This window comes from Pseudorasbora parva, chromosome 12 (genome assembly GCF_024679245.1).
Source record: "Pseudorasbora parva isolate DD20220531a chromosome 12, ASM2467924v1, whole genome shotgun sequence".
Lineage (NCBI taxonomy): Eukaryota > Metazoa > Chordata > Actinopteri > Cypriniformes > Gobionidae > Pseudorasbora > Pseudorasbora parva.
In genome coordinates, this window is record NC_090183.1 from 28,016,891 (window position 1) to 28,032,512 (window position 15,622).

Sequence of the window (15,622 nt, forward strand, 5' to 3'; positions counted from 1 at the left end):
TCTATATGTCAGTGCACCGTTTTATTGAATAAATGATAAGACTGTTTTTATAAAACCTGCAATGAAATTGTAGGTAGTTTTGTCAATAAAAATAGTCTTAAAGATAAACCCACCACCGGTGTTGAAATCTTTCAGGGGAAGTAGCGTGTTTGTCTTGAAAGTGGACTGAACTGCCTGTCAATGAACTGAACTGAAGCAGGTGCAAGACCGCAGAGGTGAGGAACAAGAGTCAAATAAAGCGACTTTATGAAGTTTTGCTGAAAACTGAAGCGTGGTTGCATGTATAACAATTTATTGAAAATATTTACCTGCATGCTTTTTGAATGCGTATTTTGTAGTTAAGGATTTTAACCTGCAGGAAGTTGCCTAATCAAAACTTTGACATATTGTCAGGTTGATGCATAACAACTCAAAACAGTTTTTTTAAAATTAATTTATTATTTAACTATATATATATATATATATATATATATATATATATATATATATATATATATATATATATATATATATATATATATATATATATATATATATATATATATATATATATATATAATTTGTACATTTATATTGCCCTTTTCCATTGGCACTCTTGAGCGCTTTACATAGAAGGGGGGAATCTGAATATATATATATATATATATATATATATATATATATATATATATATATATATATATATATATATATATATATATATATATATATATATATATATATATATATGCATACATATAGGCTATACACACACAGGGGCTGGTCATATAATTACAATATCATCAAAAAGTTTATTTTACAATTTTTTATATTTATTCATTACACACAGACTGATATATTTCAAATGTTTATTTCTTTTAATTTTAATGAGTATAACTGACAACTAAGGTAAATCCCAAATTCAGTATTTCAGAAAATTAGAATATTGTGAAAAGTTTCAATATTGAAGACACCTGGTGCCATACTCTAATCAGCTAATGAACTCGAAACACCTGCCAAGGCCTTATGGTCTCTCAGTCTAGTTCTGTAGACTTCACAATCACGGGGAAGACTGCTGATGTGACAGTTGTCCAAAAGATGACCATTGACACCTTGCGCAAGGAGGGCAAGACACAAAAGATCATTGCAAAAGAGACTGGCTGTTCACATAGTTCTGTGTCCGAGCACATTAAAAGAGAGACGAAAGGAAGGAAAAGACGGGGTAGAAAAAAGTGTACAAGCAATAGGGATAACCTCACCCTGGGGAGGATTGTGAAACAAAACCCATTTAAAAATGTAGGGGAGATTCACAAAGAGTGGGCTGCAGCTGGAGTCAGTGCTTCAAGAACCACTTCGCATAGACGTATGCAAGACATTGGTTATAGCTGGTGCATTCCTTGCGTCAAGCCACTCTTGAACAACAGGGAAAAAAGCGTCTCGCCTGGGCTAAAGACAAAAAGGACTGCTGAGTGGTCAAAAGTTATGTAAAGTAAATTTTCCATTTCCTTTGGAAATCAGGGTCCCAAAGTCTGGAGGTAGAGAGGAAAGACATTGTTTGAGGTCCAGTGTAAAGTTTCCACAATCAGTGATGTTTGGTTGTAGGCTGCAACGTAAAGCGTAGCTCGTTGATATATTAAACATTTGCCGTATCCGGTCGGCAAAACTCCGTTCACATCTTCTCTTTTTAAGAATGACTTAAGTGCAGTTGTTTGTTCTTTCCTCAGAGAAAAGCTTAACTCCAAGTCTTCCAGAGTCGCGGTCAACGCTGATTTGAAAGGCCGCCGTTCTCCAACATCTGTGTTAACTAGTAGCATGCAAGCGCAACTCGGCCATCATTATGTTAAGCCCCGCCCGCCGACTCTATACACGATGTAATTAGCTTGAACAGAGTATGGTTTTTACAGCTCAGACGTGTATTGAGAGTTGCTAGACGATATTCACGGCAGATTAGATTTGCTGCCGCTAGGGTGCGACTAGATTTCTAGGCTAGCTTCCTGCTGCTGACCAACTTTATGGCGATGCAGATTTCATTTTCCAACAGGACTTGGCACCTGCACACAGTGCCAAAGAAACCAGAACCTGGTTTAAGGACCAAGGTTCTTAATTGGTCAGCAAACTCGCCTGACCTTAACCCCATAGAAAACCTAAGGGGTATTGTGAAGAGGAAGATGCGATATGCCAGACCCAACAATGCAGAAGAGCTGAAGGCCACTATCAGAGCAACCTGGGCTCTCATAAAACCTGAGCAGTGCCACAGACTGAACGACTCCATGCCATGCAGCATTGCTGCTGTAATTCAGACACAAGGAGCCCCAACTTAGTATTTTGCTGTACATGCTCATACTTTTCAGTTGGCCAAGATTTCTAAAAATCCTTTCTTTGTCTTGGTCTTAAGAAATATTCTAATTTTCAGAGATAATGAATTTGGGATTTTCCTTAGCTGTCAGTTATAATCATCAGAATTAAAATAAATAAACATTTGAAATATATATTTATATATATGTCTGTGTGTAATGAATGAATATAATATGTATATAATAGTATAATATGAATGAATATAGAATGAATATAATATGTATATAATAATAATATAATATTAAAGCTGCGAGCAGCGATGACGGGCCCAAGCCGGGGGCACCGCCACCCCGGTGGCATCAGCTTAACTGTGCACAGTAGGCCAATAGGCATTTAATATGGGAAAAATAAATAAAGGGACTATGTCAAAGTCATTTGAATTCACCTCATTAACTGCAGCAACTGGTGCTGCTATGACCAGGAACCACAACAGTCACATCTCTGAAATCAATTACATTTTATTCATTAATTTCATGTCAGATGATGTCAAATGTCAATTTCAAAATGAGTGCAGAATACTGTCCAAATGCTGAAGTTGTATTATCCTTACACTTCTCTTTATGTGTTTTTGACCTACCGTAGCTTGTGATTGTTCACCAATTTTATGCAGCATTTGTTTTTATTTCAATATGTGTGGCATTCAATATTTTTTTTAAATAAAAAAAATAAAAAATAAAGCCAAATCACAGAAACCGCAAAAATTATTTTAATATCAGTGTCAGGTAAGAGGAATATGCCTGCATACATTTTATGGAAGTGTATTATTAACAGCCACTTTTAAATGTTTAAATGTAATTAAATTTAAAATAACGATATCAAAGTCATCTAAATATGCCATATTTACTGGTCAAAGTCGACCTCTCTAAAACATGCAGCATGTTTTTATACCGCTGAGAATGTGCACGACAGGCAATATGCATTTAAACAGGAGAATATTTGAAAATTGCTCTAATATGCCACATGTATCACAGCAGCTGGTACCCCTATGACCACAAGCCACACCTATTATGAAATTTAAATATAGATTTTTTTTTTTAATGTATTAGGATATAATGGGTCACTTTCAATTATGTGCAAATGTATATTTTGCAGCTCAAAATGTTGTAAGTTCAAAAGGCCAGTATTTAATTAAAGATATAGTATATTTTTTGTTTTGTTTTTAACTTATTTTTCACACTAAAGTGACAGTTATTTGTGATATGAAGGTTTAAATTATGACAATCAAGAGACAAGGTGACACACACACACACACACACACACACACACACACACACACACACACACACACACACACACACACACACACAACCCAAACAGAGTGAAACTCAGAGTGGGAGAGGGAGGGGGGAGGGGAACGACAGACAGAGAGGCAGAGTCTAATTCCGAAAGAAACAAGATTTGAAACAAACAAAAAAATAATAATCTAAACAGTGGGAGAAAGTTTTTTTTTTTTCTTCACTGTCTGGAAACACTGTTTTGCAATAACAATAGTTTTATCTTCAAAACGGTGTTTTTAAGGACATATCCAAGCTGGTTCATAACTAAGGCTATACTCCCACCTTCTTGTTATTCTATATCATTTGCTCTCATTTTCGTCCACAAATAAAAGGCATTAATCTGCTTATTTTTAGGTTACACAAACTTCATTGTTTGAAAAGGAAACTCAAATGTGTTTTTTCTATTGTTACAAATTAACTGGTTCTATAATTTTATTGTAACCCAGAATAATATATTTTTTTATCCTTTAATGCTTGCCAAAGCACACAGCAATGAGCTAATCTTTTCACAATCAAAATGAAGCTGGCACCATCCCCCTACAAACACACACACACACACACACACACACACACACACACACACACACACATACACATACACATACACATACACATACAGAGAGAGAGAGAGAGAGAGAGAGAGAGAGAGAGAGAGAGAGAGAGAGAGAGAGAGAGAGAGAGAGAGAGAGAGAGAGAGAGAGAGAGAGAGAGAGAGAGAGGCAAAGTGAGATTTAGATTAAACATGATTTTCCGCAAAACAATAATAGTAAAGTCTAAACTGTGGGGAAATGTTCCAAAAGACAATTAAATGTGTTTTTTTTCTTTTGTTAGTAATGTTTTTTATATTTATATTTTTCTATTAATAATTATTTGTATTAACACAATTATTTAACTAATTATATAAAACAATATTGTCAATGCCCTACAAATAAACTGGTTTTATACATTATTTTTTTTATTCAAACCCAGAATAAAATGTTTTATCCTTTAATGCAGGCCAAAGCACAGCATTGGGAGGTAATCTTTTTAGACAGAAGAGTGGCTCTCACACACACACACACACACACACACACACACACACACACACACACACACACACACACACACACACTGTAGAAATCAGTGACACGTGTCCCCATGAGTCTGTGTGCATTCAGGTTGAAGTCCCCACCAGGCTAGAAAAAAGAACACACACACACACACACACACACACACACACACACACACAGTAGTAATGCTGAAGTATGCTGCAGGCAACTCTTATCAGTTAAGCCCATCCACCATCCCCCATCCACAACACACACACCCACCCACAAACACACACACATACACACACACTCATGTCTGGTTCACTATCTTTCTGGGGACTCATAGACGTAATGGTTTTTATGCTGTACAAACCATATATTCTGTCATCTACACTGCTCCTACCCCTAAACCTACCCATCACACAAAACTTTCCTCAAAAGAACTCATTCTGTCTGATTTATTAGCTTTTGTACCCATTGGGAAGTCCCCATGAGTCTGTGTGCATTCAGGTTTAAGTCCCCACCAGGCTAGAAAACCATTCACACACACACACACAGGCAAGGTTTTTTGCTTGAAAACTTATACAATATTGCCCTCTACTGGTCATTTAAGGGAGAGTATAAGTGTTGAAAAAAAACAAAACAAAAAACACAGTGTGATATATAGAATAACCAGCAGGTGGGAGTATAGCCTTATTTATGAACCATTACTTGTGTGCTTATTTTGTGTTTTTTAGGCTTTTGCTACGGGAACACCGTTTGAGATATCCAATAACCGTTCGCATTTTAGCATCTTCTGTATATTTACTTCATGTTGTCCGAGTTTGGAGGAGATTGAATGAATCGCTTTTGAGGAGAAGGTAAAAACTCAGAGCTCGCTTTCCACTTTGTGTTATCTTCCAACCAAATTATCTGACTTCCTGTTGGTCAGAGCTAATGACTGTAAATTAGAAAGTTGTCCGGCTCGAAAAGTACAATATATATACCAAGTTTGGTGACTGCAGATAAAACTAACCCCCCACTTTGGACAAAAGTGACACTTCCTGCTGCCAGTTGGTGGCGCTATAACTTTGACTCACAAAAGTCATTTCCATGTGATCGGCCTCTTACAACGAACACACAGCTGAAGTTTCATCAAAATGAATTAATGTATGCAAAAGTTATAACACACTTCCTGTTTCCCTTTTCTCGCCATAAATTCGTCTCTTCGCCACGGCCAAACCGTTTGAGAAATCAGAAAGTTGCTCGCAATTTGGCATCCTCAGTGTCTTGACTTCATGCTGACCGAGTTTGGTGCTGATCGGGTAAATCGTCTAGGAGGAGTATCGCAAATTCCACAGCATGCGTTTTCCGAACAACCCATAATAGCTCACTTCCTGTTGGGCTGACACATAACTTAGAGCACGAAAGTTGTTCGGCCCGATGAGCTCTATATGTGTACCGAGTTTCATATATGTACGTGCAAGTGTGTTTGATTTATAGACCCCGTTTTCAGACCCCACTTTAGGGGGCGCTGTCGAGCCCCCCTGCCACGCCCGGGTCCCAGCCTCAGCCCGGCCCTGATGGCCGCGCATTCTGATGCGTGTGCAAAGTTTCAAGAGTTTTCGAGCATGGGAAGGGCCCCAAAAATGCCCAAATAGTCGCGTAAAAAAAAAAAAATAATAATAATAATAATAATAACAAATAATCCTTAGAAGAACAATAGGGCTCTGCGCCCTTTCAGGGCTTGGGCCCTAATAATAGTTTGACATCTTGAATGGAATTGGGGAAATAAACTTTTTGATGATGATATTCGAATTATATGACCAGCACCTGTGTGTGTGTGTGTGTGTGTGTGTGTGTGTGTGTGTGTGTGTGTGTGTGTGTGTGTGTGTGTGTGTGTGTGTGTGTGTGTGTGTGTGTGTGTGTGTGTGTGTATAAAAACTTTTATCACATCAAATACACTAGTGCTGTGCTATTACACAAGTACACAATATTTACAAGTACTGATTTGGTTACAAATTTACTAGTAGTTATCTCCATAGATAAAAGCCCAACCCTGTATTGTATGTGATCAAGTATCCTTACTAGATATCTAATTAGCCATTTAGAATCCAACCATCATGGCTTGCAAGCTGCTAATAATCGACACAGACTGTGGCATCGATGATGCTCTGGCTATCATAGTTGCTCTAGCAGCTCCCGGTGTGAAGGTGTTGGGCATCACCTGCTGCTTTGGAAACACTGATGTGGATAATGTATGTCAGAACGTGATGCGAGTACTGACAGTCTGTCAACAAACCCAGGTATGTGTAATTAAAACAATTCCAAAACAAATGTAAAGAACTTAGATGAAATGACAGCATTCTACTGAATTGTTTTCCCTCAGATTCCAGTTTTCAAAGGCTCTGCTGTTCCTCTAGTCAGATCTGTAACACCGTTTAAAGATCACTTTGGCACAGATGGACTTGGAGATGTTCTGCAGGACTCTGATATTTGGAAGAGGCAGATACAGAAAGAACATGCCGTTCATGCTATGATACGACTAGTGAATGAAAACCAGGGAGAGGTATGAACTAATAACCCCTTTATTTAAAGAATATTGATGTAAATATTAGGATATTAAAGAACCTTTTAAGCAAACTGAAATATATAATTTTCTTTCAAATTTTTGCTTTTAGTTAAAGGGGACCTATTATGGAAAATTCACTTTTATAAGGTGTTTGAACTGTCTGTGTAAACAACCAGCAATGGTTGAAAATTCACCCAATACTTTTTTTTTTTTTACAATCCCCATCAATCATTATCAATCTCTCATAACACACCGTTTCACATTTCCCTCTACTCCTATGTAAAAGTAGGGAAACCAAGCCCATGACTGTTGATGATATGCCCTTTTAGCATAGACACACACCTGAGTGAGAAGCACAGTGACCATTTCTGCTCAGTGCTCGCTGTGTCAGCTAGCTAGAATATTACAATGTCTGCGCTAAAACATCTAACACATTTTTTGTTTTTGGATGTACCAACGAACATACAAGTCTCTGTATGGCATCAGAGCCAATGAGCCTCCAAGCCACTGTTCACATTTATTTTCATTTTTTTTTGAAGGAAATGTGCTGAAGAATGTCAGTAAAATATTATATATTTGCACGAATCATTTTACGCATGATTGTTTCACCAACGAGTGTCAGTACATAACCGCACATTTATTATGCATTGGTCAGGTGTTGGACGTGTTCCCTCACGAGCATCTGAAGATTCAACATACTATACAACAATTTATAGATAGTACATGCTAGGTGATGAGTTAAATCAACCTAACTTCACAATAACTAACGTTACATAAATTTAGCCCTACTGCCACAAAATGACTTAATTAAAATAAGACAAAACAAGATTTAAATAAAAGATAAAACAGCTAAAATGTAAGCTAATATAATGTAATAAAAATTCTTCCCTTAACTGCTTTTTTAATTTAAAAATAAGGGTTGTGAAATAATCAGATCAAAAAATAAATTAAAGACATATATAAACTGTTAAAAAGGGCCTTTTAGAATGTTAGAGCAGTGCTGAATGTTGTGATGCCATCTTGTGGTTGATAATGTAATGAACTTGCACATCTCCGTCTGTTCAAACACACAGGTATCTCTTATAGCTCTTGGTCCACTCACTAACTTGGCTTTGGCTGTTAGTTTAGACCCCACCTTCCCTCAGAAACTCAAGGATCTGTATATGATGGGCGGCAACATGGAAGGTAAGAAAATAAGCTGCTGTACAGAAACTTTGGCACCTCCAAATTGTGCTTTTTATATCAGTGATTTTGCATTACATAAAAAACCATGCCAGTGGCAAGAACAGCACAATCAGGACTAGATCTCTGGAGCTTTATGTCCCCACACTGTCCACTGTTAATCTTCTAGGGAAGGGAAATCTGACACCAACTGCAGAGTTTAATTTTAGAATGGACGCTGAATCAGCTTACATAGTTTTGGAGGAATATACCTGCTCAACACACATTGCGACCTGGGAGTTCACTTGCAGAAACAAACTATCTTGGGTAAGAGCCTTCCAACAAGAGCAAAATGGATGCTGAACATATTGTAGGCCTGAAAAACTCATGTGCTTCATATTTTCTCCAGGAGTGTTTTGACGAGCTGGTCAATCAGGATACATCAGCTGCTCGATTCATGAAGACGATAACCTCCAAGTGCCGGGCCTACTCTAGAGATTTTAACATAAAAAACAACAAAGATGTGATCTTTGGTCAAGGGTTTGTACCCTACGATGCCTTTGCTGTGGCCGCTTGCGTGGACAACAGTGTGATTACAGAGAGTTTACAGTGTGCCGTTCGAGTGGAGGTACAAGGTGTACTGGGACGGGGCATGATGGTTGTGGACCCAGCCAATACTCTGGAGAAAGGCCATCTTGCATTTGTGATGAGAACATGTGACCTTAAAAAGTTCAGCATGATGCTCAAAGCTTCCTTGCAATTAGCATAGAAATAAGCTTCTTTTCAATGCATTTGTATTACATGATTTCCATCTTAAAATAAAAATGGAGAATCATTTGCGCTTTTAATGCTGCAAGTCAAGGTATTTACCCTAAAATTAAAGCTCTGTTGTTATACACTCAACTCTCATGTAATTCCAAACCCATATAACACTTTCATTAACATTCAAAACACAAATGGTTTTCATTTAAACTCTGACGCTTCGAATTGTCCATAAAGATGTTGTAAAATAATCCATATAAATCACACATTGATCACCATTTAAATGTGAAAAAGTTATGTTCATTATATGAAGCGTGTCTCAAGATGACTTGAAACAAAATATAGATTGTTTCTCTTCATGAATTTTTTGAAGCATCACATTTTTGGCTGCAGAGGGACAGGAATCTCTCAGGTTTTATTAAAAACATCTTCATTTATGTTTTGAAGATGAAAGCCTGAGTTTGGGTGAGTAAAAATGCCAATATTTTCCCTTAAAACAAATTTAAATGTAGGCAGAAATAAAATGAGATTTCAATATTCCAGCCTGATATGTTTATTTCAACCAATGTGACCAAACGCTCACTCTTGAAGTGACAAATGAATGATGAACAGAACACATTCAAGTTCTCTAAGATCCCTCAAATTAAAAGCCAATTTCAGCAAATGAAGCCAATTAAAATAAAATAAAATAAAATCTCAACTTCTGAATGCTTTTACAGTTTGGCTTGGACTTAGAGGGGTTCAAATAAATGTGGTAATCGTAGTCTTTACAACCACTTTTATCTTCCCAAATGTTAACTCAACCAAGATGTGTGGCCAGAAAATGCTCTAGAATGAAATCATCAAACCAATATAACAGCATTGTAGGAGTGGGGTTTTACGCAAAGTGCTTATTTTAAGGATGAGTAACACTGCATCTTGCATTTTAATACAATAATACTGGACCATATACTTTAATTCCAAACAATGCAGTATTACTCAAAACAGGGAATCTCTAAAATGATAAAGAAAAATACCCCTACAAGGGCAATAGCATTAAACCAATGCAGTAAATCTCGTTCACTGCGTCAGTTAAAATTGAACTTAAGGCAATTTTATACCCCATTAAAATAAATAGGTCTGAATTTTGAGGGGGACTTTGAAATGCAACACTGGATTTTCAGTGGACATTTGTACCATTGCAATTCAAGATTTTTTCCAATCATTAAAATGATCTTGGTGTACATCATACTATTCAACCAGGAAAAATAAAACAAGATTAGAAACCACTGCATTTTCTGTTGCCCAATGAGGCTGTTCTGCCTCAGATGCCATTGTTATCGGGGCTGTTAGGCCAGGGCTCTGAGTTCCAGCGATTGAGTGAGGGAGACCACCCCATGTTCCAGGGGTTGTAGGTGCGACCCATGTCGTTGGGGGCAGGTGTGGGCGGTGCAGTGTGGCTGACCAAGTCAGTGAGAGTGGAGGAAGCAGGAGGGCTGAAGGAGTGCAGGGTGGAGTCGTTGCCAGTGGACCAGATGGACCTGCTGAAGGACCAGGGACTGCGTGCACTGCCCAAAATTGACTAAAGACAGGCAGAAAGAGAAAGAATATAATTTTACAACCTGCAAAACTAGTTATATATAGTCGTGAGAAATCTGAAACACGTTAAGCATCTGGCTTATAACTAAATATGAAGACCTAAGGTGCAAAAGCCTCTAAAGACCCAATCAGAGAGAACCCGTTTCTCAGGTTTGAAAACGCGAGGCGCACCACACTGCCTTTTTTTGGTTGTTGTTTTTAATGTAGAAAAGAGCAGTGCTAGGCAACCCCTCGAATCAGCTTTCCTGTCAGTCTAATCAAGGTTACAGTCACCACAACAGAAAGCCTGTCTTCTCCATTCATTCGATTGGACAATGGGATTTTTTTTTTTAACTTCATGCGCTCAGAAAACCCAGGTGCAACAGGCAGGTGCCCAAGGCACATAAGCAGCGTGTATAACGCTCACTGCCTATAAAAAACTATTTTAAAAAGGCACCTCTGACTGCAAAAAAAAACACGTTCTGTCTAATTCTGAGATCCGTTCAGAGCCTGTCTGACATTTTTCTTTAAAATGTGCATTTTTGTCAGGCTCCCATGTATAGGTTTCTACCTAAGACTAAATGGGCCGAGGCTGGGATTTGGGTTTGAAGTGAAAGTGATGAACGTATACTATGTGCAGAGATCATTCACTTAGTATTATACTCTCATTTTTGACCCAGGTGGCTTTTAGAGGCTTTTGCATTAGAAGTCTTCATATACACAGACAACTATTTAAAAGTTCTGGGATGTTAAATGGTTAGTTTAAATGAAATGAAAAAATGAAAATTCTACCTGGTAATGGTAATAACTTACCCTCATGCCATTCGACACACTTAAGACCTCCGTTCATTTTCGGAACACAAATGAAGATATTTTTGTTGAAATCTGTGGCTCAGAAAGGCCTTCATTGACACCAATGTCCTTTCCTCTCTCAAGATCCATAAAAGGAATTAAAGACGTTGTTACAAAGTCCATCTCACTACAGTGGCTCTACAATAATTTTATGAAGCGACAAAAATCGTTTTTGTGTGCAAAAAACCCCCCTAAATAATGACTTCTATAGTGATGGGCGATTTCAAAATAAAATTTTGAACGTTATGTATTGATTCATGATTCAGATCGCCAATGTCATGTGATTTCAACGGTTTCACACAAGATATGAATCAATACGCTTATTCATAACCGTTCTAAACTTTGTTTTGAAATCGGCCCACCCCTATACAAGTTATTTCGTTTTTTTTGCACACAAAAACTATTTTCGTCTCTTCATAAAATTATTGTAGAGCCACTGTAGTGAGATGGACTTTGTAACGTCTTTAGTGCCTTTTATGGATATGGATCTTGAGAGAGGAAATAACATTGGTGTCAATGAAGGTCCTTTTGAGCAATCAGATTTCAACAAAAATATCTTCATTTGTGTTCCGAAGATGAACGGAGGTCTTAACGGTGTCGAATGACATGAGAGTAAGTAATTAATGACTGAATTTTTATTTTTGGTTGAACTAACCCTTTAAGATTTTTTAAAAGTCTCTCATGCTCCCAAGGACTACATTTATTTGATTAGAAATATAGTAAACAATTAAATAATTGTTTTCCATTTTAATATTTTAAATGCAATTTATTCCTTTCGATGACAAAGCAAAGAAATTTCAGCAGCAATTACTCCAGTCTGCCGTGTCAAGTGATCTTTCAGAAATCATTCTAATGCGAATTTGCAGCTCAAAAAACATTTCTTATCAATGTTGATGGTTGTGCTGTTTTACATTCTTATGGAAACTGTGATAACAGCATTTATTTGAATTAGAAATCTTTTGTAACATTATAAATGTCTGACTGTTACATCAAATCAATTGAATGCATCACTGCTGAATAAAAATATTTTAAAATAGTGTAGCGTGTGTGTAATGGCTCTGTGGTAATAATTATATGAAAATAACTATGCTTTCACAAAATGGAGAAATGAGATTTCATCATACTCCATGGTTTTAGTTTTAAGATCAAAGTTATGGATGAGAAAAGCTGAATAAGAGATATCTTACAGTTGTTGGAGTTGCTGGGGATCCAGTGCTGGTAGCCCAGGAATTACTAGGCTCAGTATCCCAGATGGACGGAGACACTGGAGTGTATTCGGGCCAACTCTGCTGAGGCTCTGAACTCTTGGGAACGGTCATGCCTCTGAAAACTGATAGAGAGAATAACCATAATATTAGATACATTGGTAAAGCAAACTAGATTTTAGCATTTTATTTTTAAATTCAAACTTTAAATGTAAACAGGTTTTGCATACCTCCAGAGAGGTTAAGAGGGTTGTTGGGTCCAAAAGCAGAGAAAGCATTAACTGAACCAAATCCGGGGCTACTGGTGGTGTCTATTGGGCTCCACAGTCCAGAGCTAAAAGATGCACAATGACATTATAAATATACTTATAAAAACGGATGGGGAAGGTGATTAAACAATTTTTCGTTATGAAGGCACTGCACCTGTCAGATCCATCACTCTCCACTGATGTCATGTGAGAGAGTGTCACCTTCCCCAGACTGTCAGCTTTACTAGCTGAGCCACTGCCACCTGTGAAAACAAGAGCACACAACTTGTATGACATTTACAAAAAAATATCAGTTAATGGCAGTGACCACAAATTTCCTGGTCAGTGCACAACTACATCAAAGTTTATCCATCATCATCATCATCATCATCGTCGTCATCATATTTCATCAGACAATCATCATCATATTTAATAGACAAACTCACCAGGGCTTTTGTCATAGCCAGCAGCTACAGCTGCAAAAGTTGGATTTCCATTTTGACCAGGCAAAGAGGCCGACTTGGTGAGCTTATTCCCTGGCGCCTTCTTTAAAGTAGCCTCACTATAAGAATATACAAGAAAAAACAACATCACTCATTTCTTTCCATGATGAAGTGAGGAAATGCCTTGATTGTAAGTTACTCAAATGAGTTCTAGTAGCATGTGCACTTTAAAGCATGCATACTGTTGAAATTACCTGTTAGTGTGGAGCATGCTGCTGTAGCTTCCACGAGGCACCAGGCTAGGGGAGGTTGGGGGTGGGGAACAGGTTCTGGAGAGGACTGAACTGGGTCCTTTCAGGAAGGAGTCTGCATGCATGGTCTGCATAGATATCTGCTGAAGACTGTCTGCTTCTGATAAGACATTACACAAAATTTACATTTTGGGAAAAGAGTACAAACTGCAAACTGACTCATAAATAAGCCCAGGTTATACTTTTGGACTCATTACTTACGGTTGCCAGTTTTGCTGAGAGGAACATCCCATTCTGGTGGGGGGGACTCTTTTTCTCCTTCTGATCCACTACTATGACCCAGCTCTGACATTGAGCCATTGGATACAAACTTTCCAAGTGGAGACAGCCGGTCATCACTCATCTTTCCACTGACTACTAGGACAGAGAGAGAGAGAGTAAAAATTATTTCAAAATGGTTTCCAGAGTTAACACTTAACAGAGATTCAAAAGGTGGGTGGAAAAGCTGAAATTTGACACATACGTTTGCCCAGAGCTCGTGGTTTGGAGAAGCTGTGAATTCCTGTATTGGCGAGGGTTTTGGTGAAGGTCTTGCGCTGCTTATCCTGTTTTTCCAGGGGTGTGACGTAAGGGAGTTCAAGAGAGCTGTGTAGAAGAAAGAAAGAAAACACTGATATTAAACTGATCAGAACAATAATAGAGTAATTCTAATGAAAAAAAAAAATACTATAATTCTACAAAATGTATATTTATATTTAGCATTCTAAGTTACAGGTAAGAGCCTCACTGGAAATTTCAAGGCCTTCGAGATGGTGCGTAATTTTTGCCTTGCTAACGGCACCTCGGGTATCTCAAATAAAACCTCAGGCCCCTACCTCTAAAAGCCCTGATATACTTCAAGGGAAATGGAAGAAGAAATGGGTGTGCTGCAATTTCGAACAAAATCAGGGCAAAATTAAGTTTGTTTCAGTGATTCGAAATAGCTCACCAATGCAGAACGTCCAGAAATCTTCTCATTGGCTGTTAAACTCCTATGGACTGCCATTGGTCATGATGATTACGGTGAGTAAATAGGCTCCGCCTTATTTGACATGAAGAGCTTAGATGCTTTGGTAGAAATTGAAGCCCGAAATTGAAGTTGAACTTTACAACACTGACTCTGCCAATTTTTTACTGTTTAACACTGTAAACTTAACACTGCAATTTGTGTTAAAGCGCTATATAAACTAAGACTTAACTGGAGTGCCGAATTGACTTGTGCAAGCATAGCCACATCTCTATGATCAGATGCTTTCTAACTGGCTCCTTTGTCACTGTTGTGTTATTTAGAGAATTGTAAACAGCAGCTTCTGCAGACAACCCACATCTCCCTAAAGTTCAGTGAGTCTCTGGCATATCGATAGCTGAACAATATCAAGGAAATTTTTCCTTCCAAATCCCCCAACACCTATCTTTAAAGTTATTTCAACAAACTCTGAACAAACCTGGATTTTTCCACTTGGTTCTCCTTTTTCAGGGTTGGTTGTTTCTTAGTTTTTAGTTTAGTAGGAAAGGGAGTAATTTCTTCTCTTTCTTTTCCATTGTCCATTGACATGGATTTTCCCTTCAACTTCACTGGCTCCTGGTTAAGACGACAAATTTTAGTTAAAGAGTGCATCTAAAATGCAACTTATAGCAAGATGTTTTGGAAGTACTTGATTGAGTACTTGGTTGATTTCACATATATGTACCTCTTTAATATTGGCCTCCATGTCTGGGTTAGAGGTCTCTGTGGTAGTAGAGGAGCTGTCATCATTGTCTGCCAGTGGCTCTTTTAAATCTTCTCCTTGAGCCTTTCCCTTTGTTTTCCTCTCTTTTTCCTCTTTCTTCTTAAGCGCTTTTGTTTTATTTTTCACTTTCCCTTTTGATTCAAGCACTGAAACGCATAAGTAAATTTAATACAAAAGTTATATT

General features: G+C 37.7%; 2 protein-coding genes across 3 annotated transcripts in view; one reads left to right on the top strand and one right to left on the bottom strand.

Moving 5' to 3' along the window:
* Positions 1–146: 146 nt before the first annotated feature.
* On the top strand, positions 147–9,199 carry si:ch211-201h21.5 (uncharacterized protein LOC555526 homolog). Its single transcript, XM_067459681.1, has 6 exons — positions 147–215; positions 6,722–6,924; positions 7,008–7,187; positions 8,264–8,375; positions 8,542–8,678; positions 8,761–9,199. Exons 2-6 carry the CDS (start codon positions 6,742–6,744, stop codon positions 9,118–9,120), a joined length of 972 nt encoding a protein of 323 aa, XP_067315782.1. The 5' UTR covers positions 147–215; positions 6,722–6,741; the 3' UTR covers positions 9,121–9,199.
* Positions 9,200–9,642: 443 nt separating this feature from the next.
* Positions 9,643–15,622, bottom strand: part of tmem131 (transmembrane protein 131) — a 54,393-nt gene continuing 48,413 nt past the window's right edge. The window contains exons 32-41 of one of the 2 annotated variants that reach the window (XM_067459678.1): positions 15,400–15,584; positions 15,154–15,290; positions 14,193–14,314; positions 13,931–14,083; positions 13,673–13,829; positions 13,422–13,537; positions 13,151–13,238; positions 12,958–13,061; positions 12,710–12,852; positions 9,643–10,674 (exon numbers count right to left, since the gene is read on the bottom strand). In XM_067459678.1, the coding sequence (XP_067315779.1) occupies positions 10,417–10,674; positions 12,710–12,852; positions 12,958–13,061; positions 13,151–13,238; positions 13,422–13,537; positions 13,673–13,829; positions 13,931–14,083; positions 14,193–14,314; positions 15,154–15,290; positions 15,400–15,584 (1,463 nt within the window). In that variant the 3' untranslated portion in view covers positions 9,643–10,416. Of the gene's footprint in view, positions 10,675–12,709; positions 12,853–12,957; positions 13,062–13,150; positions 13,239–13,421; positions 13,538–13,672; positions 13,830–13,930; positions 14,087–14,192; positions 14,315–15,153; positions 15,291–15,399; positions 15,585–15,622 lie in introns of both variants that reach the window. The other variant, XM_067459677.1, reaches the window with a different exon arrangement.

What these genes read in the sequence shown, in the direction of transcription:
- si:ch211-201h21.5 (XM_067459681.1), top strand. Translation starts at nt 6,742, where the DNA reads ATGGCTTGCAAGCTGCTAATAATCGACACAGACTGTGGCATCGATGAT. An exon ending in GATGGGCGGCAACATGGAAG is followed by an intron (nt 8,376 to 8,541) that starts GTAAGAAAATAA and finishes TTAATCTTCTAG; the next exon opens with GGAAGGGAAATCTGACACCA. An exon ending in GCAGAAACAAACTATCTTGG is followed by an intron (nt 8,679 to 8,760) that starts GTAAGAGCCTTC and finishes TATTTTCTCCAG; the next exon opens with GAGTGTTTTGACGAGCTGGT.